We start from the raw sequence: 21,815 nt of genomic DNA on the forward strand, positions 1-21,815 counted from the left end.
TGAATTTCTTTATCATTAATCGCTTCCAATGAGGTCAGCTAACAGGTGCATCTTCGTTAGCCCACACTGAAATCGGTTTTTCTGGCAGTTCTGTCGCAATCACTGTCTTTCTGCCCAACCAGGTCGCGTTCTCCGCAACAAATCAATGCAGGGCCAGCGTAATGTTATTGATTGAATGCTCTGGATCGAACGGTCTTCGTGCGTGCATGCGCGTTTACTGCCATTCAGTCCATTGAACGGCAGGCGACCGCTCAATGCTTTGTTCGGCTTCAGTAGCACGTGCTCTTTTAATCACACGCACACGGCACTTGCAGACTACATGTAGTGTGCATACAATTTTAATTACCCTCACTTTCGATTGTTCATAAGCGCGGCTCACACCGTTGGCACAGAAAGAAGCAGTGCCTCGTCTAAAAGAAGACATTGATTCATAACGTGTGAACTGCTTGCGCTATCTACCGGCATTGTTTCCAAACAAACTTGTTGCAATAGCGCCCCCTCTGCTCCGTCTCTGCTCGACCGAGGAAAACGAAACCAATGCCGTCGCGCAGCGGCTGCCGCTGCCGCCAACGGATGCAGCTGGCTAGCCGGTCATGTGCACAACGTGACCCCCGTATCGCCGGCGACGGCGTTGTCAATGTTTTCCGCTTGTTTCCATCAATAGTGTGACCCGCGCGACTTGGTGCCGGCTGCAAAAGCGGCCTTGGCGGTGTAGGGGTGTAGTCTGGAGCGTTCAGCTTAAGCACTTGACGCGATCGGAGTTCAAGCGTGCAGGCGCTTCGACAGCCACCCTAGCTTCGAGACGGTACGCCCTGATAACTTTTTCTGCGGAACCCATTGGAAAGTACTCTAAGGTGCGCGCTCGAAGTGAAACAACGCCTCGTTACGTTAACTATGGCTGGTGCCAACATCGACAATCTGTCTGCTGTTCTTTACAAGAAGGACGATCTCCGATTGGTACGTGTTACATGCTAATTTGGGGGCGATTTGCCAGCAGTGCGCTGATGACAATTTATGAATGTCTTGTCGGTGTCATGCTGGAAGTTTCATGCTTTCTATTCCAGGAACAACGACCCATACCAGAGCCTGGCGATAACGGTACGGCTTTTTGGTGCTTGCTCGCAACAAGCCTTCGTTGTCTTAAATTACGTTAAGGCACTGTAGAACATGCTGTAGAGTAAATGGTATATCACCCCACCAAAGCTTTTCTTTGTTTCCTGCTCTTAAAATCTTATGCATACGTACGTATAACACCATATATATTTTGCATATTCGAGTGAGCAGTCAACGCATCTATAACATACAAGAGCCGTTAAACGGCACGTGGACAGTCATTGGCATGGGAAATCTCCTCCTCTAACCATGCAGTACCATCAGAAAATCAGTTGCACAAGCTGGAAGTTTAACGAAGTTACTTTCCCCTGTAGACGGCTACATATCAGTTTGGTGTTATGCTGTATCATTGATGCCAGTACCTAATTGGGGTGACTGTAATATATTACTTGAAGTTCAGTACATGAGCACCGCAGCAAACAATGTGATGCAGAATATGTACATTCTTGAACGTCTCATCAGCTATGCCTTTTTTACTGTTATGCCTTGATAGGCGTCGGCGAGTGCTTATACAAGTAGCACCAAAACAATACCTTGACAATTTGTTTACCATGTTAACACATACAGTGACTGACATATTTATTCAAACAAAATTAAAAACACGTTTCACGCTACAGCTAACTTTCTGCTAAAATTTTGCAGCAATAGAGAGTTTCTTCAGCGAATCATGTAGGAAAACAATTGGCTCTGTTGCTTCCCTGGTTTATTTGACAAAAAATAAAAACGTCACCATTGCATGTGTATCATATCGCCAAAGAATCAATCTGATGCAGAAATTTAGACTTGTTCTGGTTCCCTGTCGGCAACTGAGAGGCCGGGTAAACTACAGACAAACAAGGGTACCAAAAAATGAAATTTTGTTTCCGAATTTTGCCAAAACAAAAGCAGACACGAAGCATTTCTTTTTAATGTTGTTGGACTAAAAACACTGATTATACTGTATTTCGCCATGACAGCTACCTTACTGTAATTGGGACATTCGGATAACGAAAAGTATTCTTTAGCATCATGTGTCACCTTATAATTGAATTGTTGCGCGAAGTGTGCCACAGTTTGTGCTCATAGGAGGCACGAATTGTGCCTCCTCTGAGCCACGCATTAGCCATACAAACGCACTGGGCCTCCCAGCCCAGTCAGCCTCCCAGTTCATTTGTCATCTATCTCTTCCTCTTGATGCTGGACCACAACACCAGGTAGCAGTGCGAGTTGCTGTGAACAGATCGGCTTCAGGCTTCATCCTCATCTCACTTTTTGAAGCGAGATTGGGATGCCTTAGAATGCGTAATTATAAAGTGAGGTACACCAAAGAAGAAGAAGCATGTGCTTGCTGTGGTGAAGCTAGGGAAACAATAAAACATGTTTCATTGGAATGTGAAGATATCTACCTAGCTGTCGGTCTAGGCCCTGCTGGCCTTCTTGAAGCCCTTGGGTTCAGGGATAGTAGGTCCACAAAACATGTCCACAAAACATGTCCACAAAAGCGATTAGTAAATGGCGATTGGAGGTTTGGTGGCAGGAAAGTAGGGAGACCACGAACCATGGAGGCATACAAAGCAATGTTTCCAATAGCGGTTCAGAAAGTTTGATGCTAAGAATTCTTTGTGTGGTTAAATATATATATATAGGTAGGACATCAGGCAAAGTAAGAACAAGAGCATGGTGGCGCAACCCACAGCCCGATTTCAAAGGGGACACATGTAACATCCATCCAACACTTTCTCCTGCAACAACGACAGTCTTCTGTGTCCCCAAAGTAACACTGGCCTGCCATGATGTCGCAGATGTCCAAATAAAGGTGCATTCAGTCGGTATCTGCGGCTCAGACGTGCACTACTGGACTCGCGGAGCCATCGGCAACTTCATTGTTCGTGAGCCAATGGTCCTTGGCCATGAAAGCAGTGGTACCGTGGTAAAAACTGGCAAGAATGTCAAGCACTTAAAACCAGGTAAGCAACTTTGCATCTCCAAGATCAACTTGCTGTAGTTACACTTGTTGCTAGTATGTTCACTACACATTACACAGCTCAGTAAATAAAAACATGGCAGTTGAGTTATCATGGAGAAGCATAGGCTTTCCAGCATCTCTTGTAATACCATTCAGCCGGCAATGTAATGCCCACATTCTCAGTGCTTACCTCACTCAAGGAAATGCGCACATAAGCATGTGGAGTTTTGGGGAATGTAATGCAATGCTGCTACTGAACATTTTTCAAAGCAGCCATGAAACGGCAGTATTGTTTAGATCGAGGCCAGTCTGAAGAAAAGTATACGACCTAAACTTGATCATTTTAGAGACAACTACAGGGTGCAGGTTGGCAACGCTGTGCAACATGTGAGGAGGGTCCATGATGTGTTTACACTGCAGGTATAGTGTACAGGTATAGGTGTAGTGCGGCGGGCGGCACTCTCCACGTGGCTCTGGCGGCGAATCGAGTTGCGGAGCCGCTGCGATCGACCACTCTTGAAAAGCAGCAGATGAAATGCTCGCATCCACTGCGATGCACGTATATGCTTGACATGTGCATGAATCTTGTACAGATTTTTGCCCGAAGCATTTCTTTTATTTGGTCTGTATTCTCTGCTTATGATCAGAAAATGAAATGCATATTTTTTTTTCCACAGATGCAAAAGTGGTTTCTGAAATTACTATAGCACGTCTGTCCTTACCACTGGAACCTAGCCACGCTGTCAAGAACATGGGCACTTTCCACCATAATTGAGTCCCATCTGGATGAACTTTTGCAACACAATAGAAAATGATCACTCCTAGATGTTCAGCAATCAGGATCAAAAGCTTGAGGGTGCAGATGGCAGTCTATACCAACTTGAGTGAGCAGATTCGGATCGTAGATAATTGCAATCGAGGGAGTGCGTGACAGGGGAACTATACATAGCTAGTCCTTGCAACATCGAAAGTAAGTGTAAATTAAGCTGTTACCTAGCATGTTCATTCTCTCCTTGGCACACCTTTCAACAGCACATTGTAGATGACGCCTTGGACGAAAACCGACACTGCGCTAATGAATAATGTGGAACAGCCGGACTTGTTCCCCTTTACGTGAACAGAAATGCTCACGGATTGAAGAAGTCACATACGCCCACAGAAGCCATTTATTCTGGACAAGTCACTGGAATTCAGCTGTAGAAATAGATCATGTCAGGCCCATAAAGTAAACACGAATGAGTAGATGGAGAGGACTAGCACAACAGCGATGCCAGAAGCCAAATTACAGCTTCGCTGAAATGGCAAAGCAGCTAATTGTTGTACTTATGGTGACCGTGCTTTGGCAAGCGGCTTAATGACCAAGTGAAAACACTTTATCCACATGATACCCACATCATGTCCCAGTGTCTATGCACCATTTCGGATACAAATAGGACATCTGCTGGACGTCGGTCTCGGATATCCTATTACAAGTGTCCCAAAGATATCCCTCATGGACCTTTTCCGGATATTATTCTACCACGAACACTCCAACGTTATATCCCTCGTGGGCCTTTTTCTTTGACATGCGTGTAAATATTTGTCCTCTCATTGAAGCTATGTCTCGCCAGTTTTCTCGTAACAGAATTTTGTTTCCTCGCAAGTTCAGATTACAATCTGAAGCTATCACATCTGCAGCTCGTGTCTAGGTCATCCTACGAAATTTCCGAAGCAGTTCACTTTGAAAACTTCAGTTAGTTCAATAAGGCAATTGCACTTGGCGGAAGGCCTGAAAGAATGAGGAGTTAGCTGCACTTCTGCACACTTGCGTGTGTGTGTAACGGGCACACAATGTATCTATTCTTGAGGCATGGACGCTCTACCCGTTGCATCTGTCACACAGCGTGTGCTGCGACTGTAGTTTGCACTATGGCGAACACTGTGCAAAAGGCCCTGGCATACGGCCGTAACATGAGCATGTCCACGTACCATTCTTCACGGACATGCAATGGATGTCCGCAGAACATGGAAAGTGCGGCCAAATGGTCACGTGTGGGAAGTTTGAGACGTATTGGACACATTCCTAAGATATCGATGTCCTGGCGGTGGATGTCCATAGGATATGAATAGGACGCCATTGTTGTCACTGGGGAGGTACAGCAGTTCTCAAAACGGGCACAAGCTCATGGTCTATGTAACCTGTAACTAAATGCTCACCATACAGGCATCACAGAGTATGGCGATGCACACTAAAGAGCTGGTAGGGCACAGAACATTGATATCTTTAATAGCTTTCCACACTAATGCAATGACAGCATTAATCGCTATGGTAATGGGCACAGGAACAAATGAACTTCATTACAGAAGTCCTGCTCCTTGCTTTGCTTCAGCAAGTCCTTGTCCTCGTAACAACGAAAGGAAGTTTAAATTAGGCAGTTACATTGTACACTAGGGTTGAGGATTGGGCGAGTTGGCATTGCATTCTAAAATACAATCGTTCTGTACAATTGTTCTCTCCTTGGCGCACCTTTCAACAGCTAGCACACTTAAGTGATGCCCTGCAATATAACTGCACAAAACGAATTATGTCGCACGGAATCAGCCGGCCTCATTGCTGTTGACGCAAGCTGAAATGTTCATGAATTTAAAAGCGGCAGACATTTAGAGTAAGCAGGTGTAACACCACCTAACAAGCATTTTCGAGCCACCCAACAGGCACCGCATGCAAGAGTGAGCGATTGCAGTGCCACCTCTCGTTTCATCCTATGCATCGCTGCCTCCACGCGTTTGCACTGCCCCTTTCTAGTTCACTGTACCACAGGTAGCATGACCTTCACTTGCATTTGCTGTTGCGCTGGAGCAGTTGTGTTGAATAGTACATCTCAGCGCAATTTTAAGTGAGAAAAAATGAAGGAGTGAGTTGAACAGTGATACTGAATAAATTTCTGTGCAAAGCTTGGGGATAGCTAAGCAAAAGGAATTCGAAAAGATTGAAATAGCATTTGGAGATGACACAACAGACACGAAGCAGAGAAAAAAATTTGATACAACCACCTCAAGGAAGGCCAAACATCCGTTGGAGCGAGCCAGGCTTTGGAAGGCTATCAACAAGCCATTGTAATGTCATTCCTTATGAAGTATGAACCTTGGTAATGCAAGACTATCGATTACCTGTGAGAGAAATTGCTCGGCCGATGCATAGCAACAAAGTTGCACAAAGGTGCCTGCAAAGTTAGTGCCCTGGAAGAATTCAGGCCTGGCAATTGCTCTAGAATAATGCATATTTAGTCTTTTTTGGCAAAGCACACTGTGGTCCGTGAAGCTCCTTACTCTCTGTACATGGCCTCAGGTGAGTTCTGGCTATTCCTGAAAATGAAAGGAATACATTTTCAAGCCTGAGAGGACATCAAGTGCAATGTGATGGCTACCCTATCAGCACTTCCCGAGGAGGTGTTCCAGGAGTATTTTGAAATGTAGAAAGATCGTGGGACTCTGTGTGTGGTGGAAGCCATAGGGAACTAGTTTGAAGGGGATTGGGACAATGAAATTGCTGGGGGAGCATGGTTGAATACCTTTAAGGCAGGCCTTGTATGTGTCACATTTGATAAATCTGGGCAAGGTGGACAATAGGGCAGTTATGTCTCACATCTTTCTCCTGTATGCAGAATATTTATCTGCTTTTAGATTTGCTTTCTTGCAATCAGCTGCACATTTCATGCTTGTGGTCACCCCACCACCCACCAGGTGATCGTGTGGCGATCGAACCTGGGGTGCCATGTCGTTACTGCAACTTCTGCAAGGAAGGCCGATACAATTTGTGTCCCGATGTCGTCTTCTGCGCCACACCACCATATCACGGGACGCTCACTCGGTTCTACACACATGCTGCTGACTTCTGCTACAAGTCAGTGCCTTTTGCTTGCACTCTTATCATTTGTTAACTGTTCACTAGCACCCCCATATGGGTGCACATTTTCGGTTGTGGCATAGTGTATCTCGGTGAAAAGGGGCGTCACATGTAGCTTTTGTTGACAGAGCATTCGGTACACTCATTGCTGTGTGCTCGCCTGTGTGGCAACTGTCTTACATGTGTGGCCCAGTAATGTAACCTTACAGTGTTAAATTTTCAGGCCCCTCCTACAAGAGCTCCATTGGTCACTTTCAGACAAAACACATCATTAAAGCAAATAATAAGTACAACTAGAGTGATAGATTGCAGCGCTCAGAGTGGTCTCGGGATTTGCCCTGCCCCATTGGATGAGTTGCTGAGGGGGCGGCAACTGAAGACAGCACATATTTCACAAAGACAGCGGATTGCCCTAAATAATGGGTGCAAATACCCAATCTACGTGTCGGCAGTGAGCACGAGGGTCTTGTGCTACACAGGCAGTCTGAGGGCTGCATACAGGGGGCAGCACTATCCTAGAAGTAAGATCAACAGAGTAGTGCAAGGAAGTGTCAATGCATTCTTTTCTAGGGTATTTGAATTATTATTAATTATATTGTATCTTTATTCATGCTCAAATGCAGTGCAGTTGACCTTACAATCATTGGTTGACTACCATTTGCCTACTGCAATGGGCATATAACATCGTTATTATTGTAATAATTATTATTTATTGTTACAATTCATTCACAAGAAAGAAACTACAGAAAGATCGGCTAATGATGTTATTCAAACCTAACTAAGGCCTGCCCACTGGTAAGCTGGCTTACTGCCTTACTGGTTAGCTGGGCAACCGGTTCCATATTCTAACAGTGGTGGTGGCCTACATCTTCCTTTGTTTATGTCCGTTTCTCACTTGCAAAAGTTCTGTTCCTGTTATGTCATATTGCACACTAGCTTTGCACAATGTTTGCCTTACGCAGAGTAACTGTAGAACCCATAGAAAGGCTTGTTGCAATGCAGGCATGTTGGTATGGCATCTTGGAGTACTGTTGTAGCACATGAGAGGGTACATGAAAGACAGACGTGGTGCGCTTTCCGAGACACAGACACACAAGTGACTTCATTTCTTGTTCAACAGGCCCTTTGCACGTGAAAAATAAATGGCGCTGTGTCTGTGTCTTTCAATTGCCTTGTGTCCTCATCTGTATGTGCGTCAATAATACTCCTAGTTGCATATAGTGTAGATAAAAAGAAACTTACGTGCTAAACATTATCTTTGAAGTATGAGTGGATGCATCACGAAAAGCTAGCGAAATGATACGTTTTGATACCTAAACTGAAAAATAATTTATATATATATATAAACGCTGCCATTGCCAATCTCTGGAAGTGATGCATGACCAAGAATGCACAGCTGCTCTGCATGACTTCAGAGATTGTGAGCTTCCTGTGGCTGCATGTGGCACGCTGATCTCAGAGGCGACATGCTGGGATTTACGTCATATCTGCAAACCATCAGGTGCATGCGTCGTCTGCTTAGGTGCTGTTTAAAAATTTATAATAAAGAAGTTGTAAAATTACGATCCCCGCTGCCCTGCCAAGATTTTTTGAGTAGTGTTACCTACTCAGTTATAACATATTTAGCCAAAGTGAAATTTTGTTGTAGTTGGCTTAAACTGTGTCAATTTAAAGGGCCCCCCACTAGGTTTGGCCGTCATTGTAAACAAACAAGCATAGTGTATACATGACACGCTGACGATCGTGGCTGCAAAATGTTACGACGCTGTGCGCCATGAAAACAGTTGAAATTGCAAATCAAACACCACGCACCTTCCCTCTCAAGGAAGCCCGCTCCAGAGAGTCATGGCCACACACACAAATGTCTCTTCGCAGTCTGAGTTTCGTCACTCACCATCATTAGCCAGCCAATGCAGAAGGCGCAATGCCACAGAAATGTAAAAGAAGGGAAAAAAAAGGGAGGCTGGGCTCAATGCCATGGTATGTTCCTCGGCTCCACTATGGGAGAAGGCAGGTAAGGATAAACCACTTGGGAACACTAATAGAGACGGAGGAAGAGAGTGTCTCCGTTGACAGTGACTTTCGCCTCTTGCCCAGCATGATGACAGGACAGTTTTGTCCAACTTCTCCAGTAATGACCCGATCTGAAAAAAATAGGCAAAATTCTTCTTAGATAGTGTTTTACAGCTCCCTATACACAGCCAAAATTTGCAATTGAGCCTGTTGAGGGGTCTTTCAAGGAGCCAGCTGACTAGCTTTTCAAGTGTTCCATTTCTTCAAATGGTTTTGTGCATTGCTTGAGCCTGAGCCTGTTGCTCAGTCTAATCAAGGTTTGCTTCTTAGATCAATTCGACTGCCTCAGCTGTGCAATAATTTTATGCATTGTAACATAATTGGACGAGAAGGATCCGAGCTCATATTTTCATTTTCTGCAGGTTGCCTGAGCACGTGTCTTTTGATGAAGCCGCTTTGTTGGAGCCGCTGTCAGTGGCAGTTCATGCCTGTCGCAGAGCAAGGCTTCAAATTGGCCAGACATTGCTGATATGTGGTGCAGGTTCGTATCTCACTCTTTATATTTAGTCGAATCATTCATTTAACAGTACTTGGCCATTGCCTTAAGGGCACTGTAAATGTGCTGTGAACTGAAAAAGACTCAATTTAGACAGACGCCACAGTTGCTCTGGTAACCTTAGTGCTTTCTTCTATACATTATTCTACTTCGGGCAACTTAAGCAACATGGAACAGAGAAAGACTAGAAACAGACAAGCGCGGGCTGCTATCTGTTAAATGATAGTCCCAGGCACGTAATGAAGAAGCCTTCCACGCATGCGCAATACACACTGTGGTAAAATGGCCAAGTTGCCTTTGAATTCCTCACGACACCTGTCTTTTAAAAAAGCATATTTTTGACGAACATGATGTAATCGATGTATTACTACACACTTCCGAGCCTTTCTTTATAGCATGAAATGCTTTCATCAATGCTTTTATGACCATAGGAAGGGTAACATTGAAATAGAGAAGCGAATGTAATGTGTCATCTGTAATAAAATGCAGCGTTAGTAGAGAAGCAGACTCACAATTTGTCAACAAGAAGCAGCAAAGCCGAAACCATCCACACAAGCTTCTTTTTGGCTGTGAATTCGTATGCATCTTAGTAGCGACATAGAAGTAGATTTCACACTTTAATTTAGCCATCCAAAGTTTTTTTTAAAAAATGGTAATGCTACCATTTTCCATGAAAACCCGCTAAGGGGCTACTACTACGTAACAATTATATGTAGGAATATGTTACGGTCAGTTAGGCAACTGATTTATGCTAATATGCTCCTCAACAAGTATGCAAGTTCCCATTTTTCATACACGTATATAATTTGCTTTAAACATACCAGTATGTCAAGCAATACAGGCAAGAAGAAACATGCACACTGAAAACCGAAGACTGCAGTGATAATGTTTGAAACAATACTAAACTTATTGAAGATATCGGCTTTCAACAGTTTGCATCAGCAGTAAAAAAAATCGCTTTTGCTGCAACTTCCACACAAAAGACCTTTTTCAGGGTGAAGTTGCCAGAAAAGTCAAGGCAGAAAAAGTATGCGATTATGTATGCTATACAGCATCAGCACTGTTTGGCCATACACAGCTCATTGTACTCTAAAAACCACTAATAATTACCCTCACATTATACAGCCTGCTCTTTCTGTTGTTCATATGGGCCGTATAACATGTATAATTGTGCTACACTGTTTCATGTACAAAATTTATTGCCGATGTCTGTGTCTCACAAATTCCAAGACAACCAGGACGCCTTGTCAGACTTTTATAGAAGGTAATATAGGGGCTATCTTTTTTTTTTCCCCTTTTTTAATTTTTTTTTTTTTTATGAGACCTGGCTGATTGTAGTCCATTTCATACATAGCCAACGCTACGAAGCCCAGAGGCTTCTCTCTGTGCTTGTATTTGAAATTGGAAAAGTAGAGCATCACTTACAACAAAAGGGTATAGGTGTGCATCACGTAATTCGATGTAACGTTGTGTCATTATTTCGTGTCGCAGATGATGGCCTAATTATTGTGTGATAGACACCGCTGATGTGAACAAACCTAAGAAAGCCGCATATAATGTGGACCCACACTAATATGAGGTGAGGTTTGGGATAGCGACAAATGAAAGAAAGAAAGTTTCATCTGCCTATAATACAAGTGCAGCAAACTCCTCGAGGGCATTTATTTACACAGGGCTTCACGCTTCAGTGATCTTCATCTTCGGTTGTGCCGTCTTTGCACAGTTCCTTTTCTGCGAACTCTTCCCAGAGATAGTCATAATCTGTGCCATCCAATGCATAAAGTTATAGTTCTTTATATAGTTCTATTATTCATTATAGTTCTTGTGTGCAGTTTTGCCATACGTATAATGCCAGCCAATATTTTATTTTTCCTGTTATCCTTTTTCCTGCCCAACCTTATATTTGCCGTCATACTACATTATCATCGATTCCTGTCCATTTCTTTGTGTTAAATTGCAAATTTGAGCCGTATGTTTGTACACTGACGAGTTACTTTGCACTTTTATTACCCCCCCCTTACTCAATGCCCTGTCAAGGGGCCTGTAAGGTATCTTCAATAAATAAATAAATAAATAAATTATGCCGCACTTCTTAAAAGTGCCACGCTTGCTTACTCTGTCAGCACATTATGGTGGCCGAACCCACCGTCTCTAGATGGCGTCCCCTGTACGCTAGAGAACAATGAGGACAATGGTAGCCATGTAGCAATAACAGAACCAAAACTTTTAGCATGATTTCTGGCTGAAGTTTTGGTTCAGATCTGCATGTAGTACAAGCCGGAAATTTGGGACGCTTATGAATGCAAAAATCCTTGCATTATGTGCGGGTTTTCACGGTATTTACCACCAACAAAGTGGAGTGACACATTTTTCCAGCCAGCGGCCATACCACACCACGTGCACTCACGACCAAAACATAACACATCGCATACCGGAAGCATGTAAGTGCACCAGTAACGCATCATTTGACCTAACCTTATGTTCGCAAGTTGTAGTTGTATAATGTGTGAAGTAGTTATACTGCAGAAGGCGTCGCAGATGAAAAAACAAGCACACTGCAAAATTCACCAATTTCAACAGTTTGCATCGGCAGCGAAAGAAAAATCAACACATGATGCAATTTCCACACAAAAGGCCCTTTTCAGAGCAAAGTTGCCAAAGAAGTCAAGGCAGAAAATGTATGCAATTACATATGCTATACAGGCTCAGCACAGTTTGGCCATACACGGCTTGTTGTACCCCAAGAACCGCACTACTTATGTAGCTACTGCAGCATTGCCTGATAAGTGTATAGTGTAGTACAAGTTGCAGATTCACAGGATCACGAGGTTTTTTAATAATTCATTTCTCTCTCTCCTCTTCCTTTTTTTAATGTGATCAACTAGGTCCCATTGGACTCGTGTGCCTGCTCACAGCAAAAGCCATGGGAGCCAGCCGTGTCGTCATGACTGGTGGGTGTACATAAACACTCAGCCACTGCAGCATGACCTCTCCCTTCTGTTGTGAACTGAAATTTCCTTTCCTACACGACACATTTTACGATTACCCTTCTTTTGACATCAACTTGCGTTGCACCAGAAGCTACAATCTGTTTGCTTGCAGAACAAATGACACTTGAAATATTTGCAATTCATTTTGATTTTGCTGCGCATTGTGGATGGAATTGTTCCAATTCTCACTTGGGGGCCACCAACAAAAATATCTTTCCTTAAACCGTAAATCATATTATTGAAAGCAATTTTTTTAATTATACAACAGAATCCTCTTTCTTTTTTTCGTAAATTGCCAATATTTCTGACACTTCGTGTGCTCCGACTTTTGCCTCTAGCTTTCTTTTTTTTGTTTGTGTACAAGAAACAAACCCAGCTTATAGGCTGGTTCATTTATTCATTCATTCCTTTGCGCATTCAACTAGTAGACAACAAAACAAATCTGGCTTGTCAGGTTATTTTCTTTTGTTGACATCAACCTGGATGCATGTTGCACTGCATGCTTACCGGTGGCTCTATGCTTCGGGAAGCAGCCGCTAGATGGCGTGGTAAAGCTTGCAGAAGGCAGTCGCCCTGGTAGCTCTCATCATTTCACTTTTGCTGCCCTGGTCAGCTCTCCTGGAATTGTTTCTTTTTTTCCTTGGAAAAGTGTCATTGTACCGAGCCCCTAACACTATATATTTTTGCAGTATCTGTTACACACTGTTGTTTGCCAGTTTCGAAAGAAGCAGTTGCATTGCATGGAAGTCGAAGCCATGTGAGGTACAGTGCTTGGTGATTGAAACGCGATACCCTGATTGCATGGGTCCCAGCGCTTTTTTTGCCATTGTGAGACACTGCAGATACCGAGCTGATGTATTGTGGTATAGGACGAAAGGGAAAGCCTTTGTGGTACGTTACGACTGAAATTGGCCCCAAAGCAATCATCTAGCAACCACCAGTGGTGCAGAAAGCGCTGACAGCCATGTGCTCCAAGTATCACGCCTCAAGCATTGAAAACTGTACATTCAACAAGCATGGAAAATTTCAATGAGGATTACAGTGTGCTAGATCAGATACGGAAATAGATACGGAAAAAAGCTACAGAAAAAAAATCAATAGCAAATGAAATGCCGTAGCATTTGTGTCACCAAAGGAGTTCAAGGAAGCTGTTCAAAGGCTTGGATTCTTTGTTCTGCACCGAGGTGTCATGAGTATGAAATGCTCCCAACAATGCTTGGAATTTGTGTGTTTCCTTGGCAGACATCATAAGCAGCAGACTTGAGGTGGCAAAATCACTTGGCGCCAACTTCGTCATCAGCGTTGCTTCAAAGTCGGCGCAGGACACCAAGCAAGAAATCCTCCACGCAATCGGCGACCTGCCCGAGGTCACCATTGAATGCACTGGTGCCGAGTCATCCACCCAGCTTGGTATGGTGGTAAGTGGTCACAAAGCAGCTGGTTGTCCTGCTGAAAAATTTTCGAATGAGCCTGGTTTCTTCGGAACAAGTATAGGTTAATGAAATCTTCATTGTTGTGTTTGCTACACACAAATAAACGGTTCCTAAGGATGGCAAATCTGTTCTATGAAAGCTCACAAGGTGGAGGAAGGTTTATGGAATAAAAAATTGTCACCCACATGACTGTAGCATGAAGCTAAAAGAAAATCCATACAGGTTTGTCGGGAAGAAAGCTTTGTAATTGAGAAAAAAATGTTTCCTGGTTCGAGGATCGAGCCCAGGACCGACGCCTTTCCAAGACAGTCGCTCTGTCATCTGAGCTAACCTAACCAAGAGGCTAGCGGACCGCAGAGCAAGGCTGAATTAACTGACAACTCAAACCACTGCAGGGACATTGTAGCAACACTTTTGCCAATTCTGTGTCTTTGTAGTGCATCGAGTTGATCAATTCAACCCTCCTGGTTAGGTTAGCGCAGATGACAGAGCGACGATCCCATTGGTCCCATTAGGCATTGGTCCCAGGTTCGGTCCCCAGACCAGAACAAGTTTTTCAACTGCGAAGCTTTGCTTCTGAGAAACCTGTATGGATTTTCCTTGTAGCTTTGTGCTACAGTCAGGTGGATGACAATATTTCCTTTCAGGTTCCCAAGAATGCAAACACATAAACCTTTTTTAATATTCTTTGAAAATGATGGTTGTGCTCACACTGAATCAGTTCGTTGTTTCGATAGTAGTGCTACTTTGTGCAATTTTTTGTGGGTTCATTGACTTTCAACTGAGTGATGCGATATCTCTATGCTATATTCATAATCAGATGTTGTGTAAGCATTTGTGAAGCTTGGAAATTCTTGCCAACCAGAAGTGCGTGTATGAAGTGTTGTCTTTCTGGTGTTGCTTTTTGCACTTGTTAGTGAGCCATTACGGCAGAATGCGGGACCAGTGAGATGGCTTGCCTTGTTTAAAGGTGGTCACAAAGTTAGAAACTATTGCGAGTTAATGCTATATGCCCTCTCGTTTCCATTTGTTGTCTGTCTGCATATTTATCCAATTTCATAGCTCTACGCAAGTTAATGGAAAACTGGACATATGTTAAATGAAGTAATGCACGAAGTTGAACTCTATAAACTGCCCACATTCATAGTTATGCATGCTTTCTGCAGGCCACTAAATCTGGAGGCACTCTGGTTCTTGTTGGCATGGGGCCAAATGAAGTAAAGGTGCCCTTGGTGGATGCTGCCTGCCGTGAAATTGACATCCGTGGAATCTTTCGTTACGCAAACTGGTGAGTATGTCATCTGTGGCTATGAAGTTTCCACGTGCTGGGTACACTTCGAGACCCCCTTTCAAGTTGTGTTGCGTTCGTAGATTCTGGTTCTGCAGTAGCAAAATGACCACGTTTACTGTCAGAAAGAGGCTTGGCAAGCCTGAGCCAACGTAAAAACAAGACGGGGGGCGATACCGCCCTAAAGTTCCTGCCCCAGCTTGCCATCTATGTGCCACTGCCACGTTTGCTGAGTAGCACCAACCTTTGATTGTGCACCACTGTTCCCTTATTTCTCACTCGCACCGTTTCTGCCGTTTCCGTTTTCAGTAGTTATGCTTACAGAATTTCCGGTTCCTGAATTTTCGCTTGTTGCACGCTTGCGCCTCTACAGCACAGTAGCAGACGACAGTGATGTTGCGTTCACTTGGAACCATCATCCTCGTCAATGGCGTCAAAGGGCGGAAAGCACACCAAGAGCGTTGCATAATGTGGGTTTCTGAAAGTCAGCTTCGCGGCACTACTCCGGTGTTATGCAGTCAAGCAGACACAATATACTGCATTGAAGCATGCCAAGAATACAAAGGGGCCACTGTCCCTTTATTATAGATGTGCACATTTGCTGTCTGTCTAAGTACAAGCACCGAGACACCGAATAAGTGTCCTAGCAGGCCTTTCAGGCCGTCTCTGATGGGGCTGTGGTGATTTGAGCCCTTAAGAGCAGTTAAAAGCATGCATTTGTTTTTTCGGACACTTTGTATCTTTTTTCTTTTTAGTTCATCTTTTGTGACACCACACTGACGTATAGCCGCTCGGGTTTCTGTGCAAAATCCAAGAAACAGAAGCTTCAGCTTCCGTGCTCTCCAGGAATATTCAACCTATTTTTTTCCTCGCAAAGTGAATGAAAATGCAGTAGTGAAAGACTACTTTTTACTAGTCTAAATTGGTTTAATGTTGCTCTGTACCTGGCTGCTGTGGCTTAGTGGAAATGATGTTCTGCTGCCAAGTATGAGGTCATGCGTTCGATACCCGGTGGTGGCAGCCGCATTTCACTGGTGACGAAACGCAAAAATGCTCGCCTTTTGTTGCACGTTATAGAACCGCCCTGGTGGTCAAAATTATTCCAAAACCCTCCCACTACGGTGTCCTTCATAGCCTTATGTGCCCCCCAGTTACTGTACAATAAACCATACAGAAAAAAATATGTTTTGTCCTATAATGTCCCTTGAGCTTGTGTCCCAGTACTGCATGCACAGGGTTAACCCCTATTGGATAACCCTGTACAAGCCTATGCCGCCAAGTATGTCTCGGCGTGGTTGTGCTTATTGTCACTGTTATAGTTAGCTCTACCGCAGTACAGCCGTGTTATGCGGCTATGCACGCCCAAGTTTTGTGGTGAAGCATATTGAGGGGAACAGGGCCACTGCCACAGGAAGTAGTATGTGTTCCTGCACGCCTGCATGCACCATTTCCTGTCACAGTGTGAACGTGGAAACTGCACTGGCAGCCATTCAGAGCTCTTTCTGCGACAATTTGCAGCCTTCCTCACTGTTAAACCTGCTGTTTCTTTTTTTATTTTTCCACAATCCCTTGGAATACGTATCAACGGGGTTCTAGTGTAAAAGATTGTGGCTCTAAAAATAGGCAATGCTATTTATGAGGGCCAGTTTTCAAATATGTTTTCAGCCATATTCAGGTCAAGGTGACAGCAGCATGTCCTTGGAACATCGCACATTCACAAGATGCACAAAAGCTTTTTGTTATTGTCGTTGTAGAGCAGTTTTATTTCTCGAAAGGATTACAATCCTTAGACATGTATGGAAACACTAGCATTGATATGCACTCCACTGTCAAATTTATTACTCATCTCATCTGGCACCATAGCGTGATGCCGTTTTGTATCATTTCCCGTTACCATGCCAGCTGTCTCGTTTTCAACTTCTACAAAAGTGTGTGGCGCTTAGTGGCTTGCAGCGTTTTTGGAGACATATATGCTCGCACATAATTTTCAGAAGGCTCAACAAAATTATTTTCTAGCCGCCTCAGTTGGCTTTCAGTCATGTTGAAATGCCCTTTCATCTCTGCCCACAGCAAGTTTTTTTATCGCCAACAGCTGTCAACAAAACTAATTAAGGAACTCACTGATACAGAGGGCAGTGCCTGCCAGAGCTGAGGCATAACCAGTCAAATGCCAGTCACTATACTTGCAATCTGCCATAAATCTTTGTAAGCAACTACAGTAGATTTTTGTTAATTCGACACCGGTTAATTCGATTTCTTCCGTAAATTCGGACCCGACCGAAGGTCTAGGCCCGCACCCATGCATTTCTATGGGCCCATTCTTCCGTTATTTCCATCTCGAAATTGGCCTTCGCCAAATAATTCAAACGCGACTGGTCGGCTATGCCGCAATAACACCGTGTTAAGCGGTGAAGCCTACCAAGAATGGGAAGGAGCCATTGTCACAGGACATAACACGCGCAAGCACGTGCAGTCTACGGTCACAGTACGAGCACCTAGACGCTTAATAAGCATACTGGCAGCCATTCAGGGCCGTTTCTGACGTTGTTGTGGCGACTTAAGCCCTCGTTTCGCCCGCCATTCATGTCTCGTAAAAGAGACTGTTAACAGGGGCTAGAATGCGTTCCTTACACGTGCACCGATAAGAGGGGGAAAAAACATCTGTGTTTGGGGAAAGCCGGCGAAAATAAATGAAAAAAAAAAACTCAGAATGTCGAGGCGATGTTTAGAGACAACAAAAGAGGGGTTTCTTCTAAAACTTTGAAAGTCTGTCGGTAAACTTGTTAGGCGTCTCGGTGCTCGTGCTGTAACCGGAGACGACGCCTGTGCGTACGTAAATTAAGGAACAAGTGCTAGGTCCCGTAACATTGGCACCTTTTACCGCTTGGTATGCTCCACTGCACAGCACGGTTGTATTGCGCCGAAGCTAACTTTAAAGGCAAATACTGCCGGCGTGTTTCGGCGTTCTTTCTGCCTATATGCGACCAGTTTAGTCAGAATCGAATTAACGGAAGTCGAGTGTATACTAACTGAGTAGCATTGAAACTGTAGATAGAAAGGCGCACGAAGCTTGCGTGTCCATACTGTTTTTTGCAGTTACCCCACGGCACTCGCCATGGTCGCTTCGGGCAAAGTGAACGTCAAGCCTCTGGTAACTCATCACTTCAAACTTGCATCTGCGGTTGAAGCCTTCCAGACAGCCAAGACGGGTGCTGGCGGGGCCATCAAAGTGGTGATTGACTGCAGCTCCTAATGACATCCTCATCTGACTGCAGTTCTGACGGAACTTCTTTCCATGTCGAGCTCCTTACGTTCATATTGGCGGCACAGCGTAAACTGCAGGCTTTTGGTTTTTCTGCAGCACTTGTGAGCACCACTCACATGCATTTACTTAGATATCGAAGACATTAGCAATGTTTAAAAACAGGCAGAGTACTTTACAGTTGATGGCTACAACCAGAGGGCATTGCTTTCTCAAAGTCTTTCGGACAGCCAAGACTGATGCTGGTTGGGCCATCAGAGTGGTGATTGACTGCAGCTCATAAATGTCATTTAGCTGCAATTCTGATGGGACTTCTTTCCAGTATCGAGGTCCTTACTTTTGTATCGGCACAACCTGTGAACACTAGCCACGTCTGTTTATGCAGATAACCGAGATGTTAGTGATATTAAAAAGAGGCTGCATACTTAAGAGATGATGGCCACAACAAAACAGTATTGTTTTCACAGAATGTACAGTTGGCTATAAAAGCTTTGAGACACAGGGTCGCCGAAGAACCCAAATTTTAGCGAAAACTTGCACTCAAAACTGCTGTCTACTCCAGTATGTGCTTCCCCAGCAGTGATCCATTTTTCTGCTGGCTGCAGACCAAACAGTAATTCAGTTTTGTTGCAAAATGGACATCATGTAAACTTATGACAATAGCAGTTGGCCATTATGATGGCCCATAGTAGTAGCCCCCAAGGAATGAACTCTATTTTTTATATACAATTTCCATTGCACTATCAACACATAACATTGTCGAAGCAAGCACTGTGTTCAGTAACATATAGTGTCAATGCCCAAATAGCATATTTTCCGAGTTTTTCTGGCAACACAACCTGTGAATACTAGCCACGTCTGTTTATGCAGATAACCGAGATGTTAGTGATATTAAAAAGAGGCTGCATACTTAAGAGATGATGGCCACGACAAAACAGTATTGTTTTCACAGAATGTACAGCTGGCTATAAAAGCTTTGAGACACGGGGTCGCCGAAGAACCCGAATTTTAGCGAAGACTTGCACTCAAAACTGCTGTCTACTCCAGTATGTGCTTCCCCAGCAGTGATCCATTTTTCTACTGGCTGCAAACCAAACAGTAATTCAGGTTTGTTGCAAAATGGACATCATGTAAACTCATGACAATAGCATTTGGCCATTATGATGGCCCGTAGTAGTAGCCCCCAAGGAATGAACTCTATTTTTTATGTACAATTTCCATTGCACTATCAACACATAACATTGTTGAAGCAAGCACTGTGTTCAGTAACATATAATGTCAATGCCCAAATAGCATATTTTCTGAGTTTTTCTGGCAACAAGAACAAAGCATGGCATTGACGCCGATAGAAGCAAGCACTCACACCTTGGTGGTGATTTGTACTTTGTATTTGTCTGTTGCTACTGAAGAATATAACACTTGGCTACTATCGGAGGGGCCAACTTAAATGCCATAAATACTTTTTGAGTATGGTAAATAGCTTTCTTTGAATGGCACTTAATATATTATATATTACATGCTACAAAAGGTTTACGCTTACAAAACCACATGTAGGAAAACGACACCTGTATGAACAGTTAAATGCAGCCATGTTTGCACTTTTGCCAAATATACTTTATAGAGCAGTATATTTCTTGTTTACTTCAAGTGTTTTAACACACTCTGCCATATATCTCACTAGAAGTACATCGTACGTGATAAAAACACGATGTCTGTATGTGATAAGGGCGTGATGAATAAATACGCACACTCAATTTGCATTGCTTTCAAAATGGTTTTAGTTGCAGCATATAAATATGCATCTTGCAACTTTTGTTTTGTGCACAAGTTTATTTTCATACATGACTAGCCACCCACGTCAAACTTTACACAAGTTAAGACACTTTGTGAAGGCATAAAAATGCGCCACATGAAAGTCGGGGCACAGGCATAACAAAAAAACTTGCACAATACAAGAAAGGCACACTACACAAAGGCTTTCATTGCGTTACGCCACAAGACGAGATTAGACGGTGGTTTTTGTGCATAAATTTTGGCAGAGAGTAACAATGAGCCATTTACGCTGAAAGTGGTGCTTCCCACTATGACAATGCAAAACAATGTAATTTCACTAAGGTACATTGAAATTGAACTGAAAAGGCTACTTGGCACCCTTCTTTTGTGGACTGCACACCAAGCGTGACTGGGGAAGATGTGACCAACTTGGGAAAACACACAATTACAACGGCTGAAACCGCCACATGCCACAAAATACGGCCTCTTTTTTTTTTTTTCTGGCTTGAGTGTGCTTTTTCTTTCTCCTCACTCACCGCAGTACCCTGTGTATTACTACAGACTCCACGGTGGTAAAGCATGGCCTCTGAGATCTCTGGTATACAGCAGCTGCTATGCCAATGATCTCGAGGCCAGAAATTGCATGTGCCCACTGCGTTTTACAGGCAATTAAAATATGAATAAAAGTACCTACATCAGTTGAGATTTTGCTCTTTGATCAAGACTCGTGCAGAACTCTCGGAAATGTTAGGCCATTTTCAGCTGCTTAAGCTATCGCTCTAGAACTAATACTCACCGTTAAGCAATGCTGCCAAGTAACAGGCACCATCTAAGGGAACAGCACCATAATTTTTAATACCCTACAGTCACTAGGTATTAAGGCACAGGGGTCTTTGCTAACTGCACGAAGTCAAAAGACAATGAAGCCAGCAAAACCCTATGCTTTTGCTGGCTTCATTGTCTTTTGACAAGGTGATTGTAACAAACAAGAAATCCGGCCCTCAGTTCCCCTTATTCTTTCGTAGGGATCGTCTGTAACATAAGTGACAAATAAATTGTTTTATCATGAGAAGCCAACAAGCACTGATGCCAAGGACAACATAGGGGAAATTGTCTTTAATAAATGCAATAAGGAAACGATAAATTAATGCAAATGAAAGTGGATGAAAAAACAACTTGCCGCAGGTGGGGGATGATCCCACAACCTTCGCATTTCGCGTGCGATGCTCTACCAATCGAGCTACCGTGGCGCCGTTTCCCCATCCGCTTTCTTGGGCATTTATGTTTCCTAGTAGAACCATGGGAGTGTTAGCCAGCGCCACCTTGGGGGCGCTGGCTAACTACACAGACCTTGGGGGCGGATGTGGAACGTCCTTTTTGCCGCAGTCATCATGAGAATGTTATCTTTCTGGGTGAAGGCAAACCGGTCAATAAACCCACACATGCTACCTCAAGGCATCAACGTTGCCGGATTTGAGACCCTCGTTATGTAATAAACGAGAAGAAAGGGGGTTAACCGAGGGGCTCGATTTTTATTAGTCATATTATAAGAAGCC

The 21,815-nt window shown here is 43.7% G+C and overlaps 1 protein-coding gene across 1 annotated transcript; it reads left to right on the forward strand.

Moving 5' to 3' along the window:
- The first annotated feature begins 558 nt into the window (after positions 1 to 558).
- LOC126527986 (sorbitol dehydrogenase-like) lies at positions 559 to 20,246 on the forward strand. The gene is made up of 9 exons (XM_050175827.3): positions 559 to 957; positions 1,065 to 1,098; positions 2,895 to 3,059; positions 6,782 to 6,941; positions 9,380 to 9,498; positions 12,399 to 12,464; positions 13,746 to 13,921; positions 15,103 to 15,224; positions 18,321 to 20,246. Exons 1-9 carry the CDS (start codon positions 895 to 897, stop codon positions 18,475 to 18,477), a joined length of 1,062 nt encoding a protein of 353 aa, XP_050031784.1. The 5' UTR covers positions 559 to 894; the 3' UTR covers positions 18,478 to 20,246.
- Positions 20,247 to 21,815: the final 1,569 nt, after the last annotated feature.

This window comes from Dermacentor andersoni, chromosome 9, assembly GCF_023375885.2.
Source record: "Dermacentor andersoni chromosome 9, qqDerAnde1_hic_scaffold, whole genome shotgun sequence".
Classification (NCBI taxonomy): domain Eukaryota; kingdom Metazoa; phylum Arthropoda; class Arachnida; order Ixodida; family Ixodidae; genus Dermacentor; species Dermacentor andersoni.

Excerpts from the sequence above, each read along its gene's own strand:
- LOC126527986 (XM_050175827.3), top strand. The coding sequence starts at position 895 with ATGGCTGGTGCCAACATCGACAATCTGTCTGCTGTTCTTTACAAGAAG. Across the intron at positions 1,099-2,894 it reads ACCAGAGCCTGGCGATAACG|ATGTCCAAATAAAGGTGCAT; the intron begins GTACGGCTTTTT and ends ATGATGTCGCAG. Across the intron at positions 13,922-15,102 it reads CCACCCAGCTTGGTATGGTG|GCCACTAAATCTGGAGGCAC; the intron begins GTAAGTGGTCAC and ends TGCTTTCTGCAG.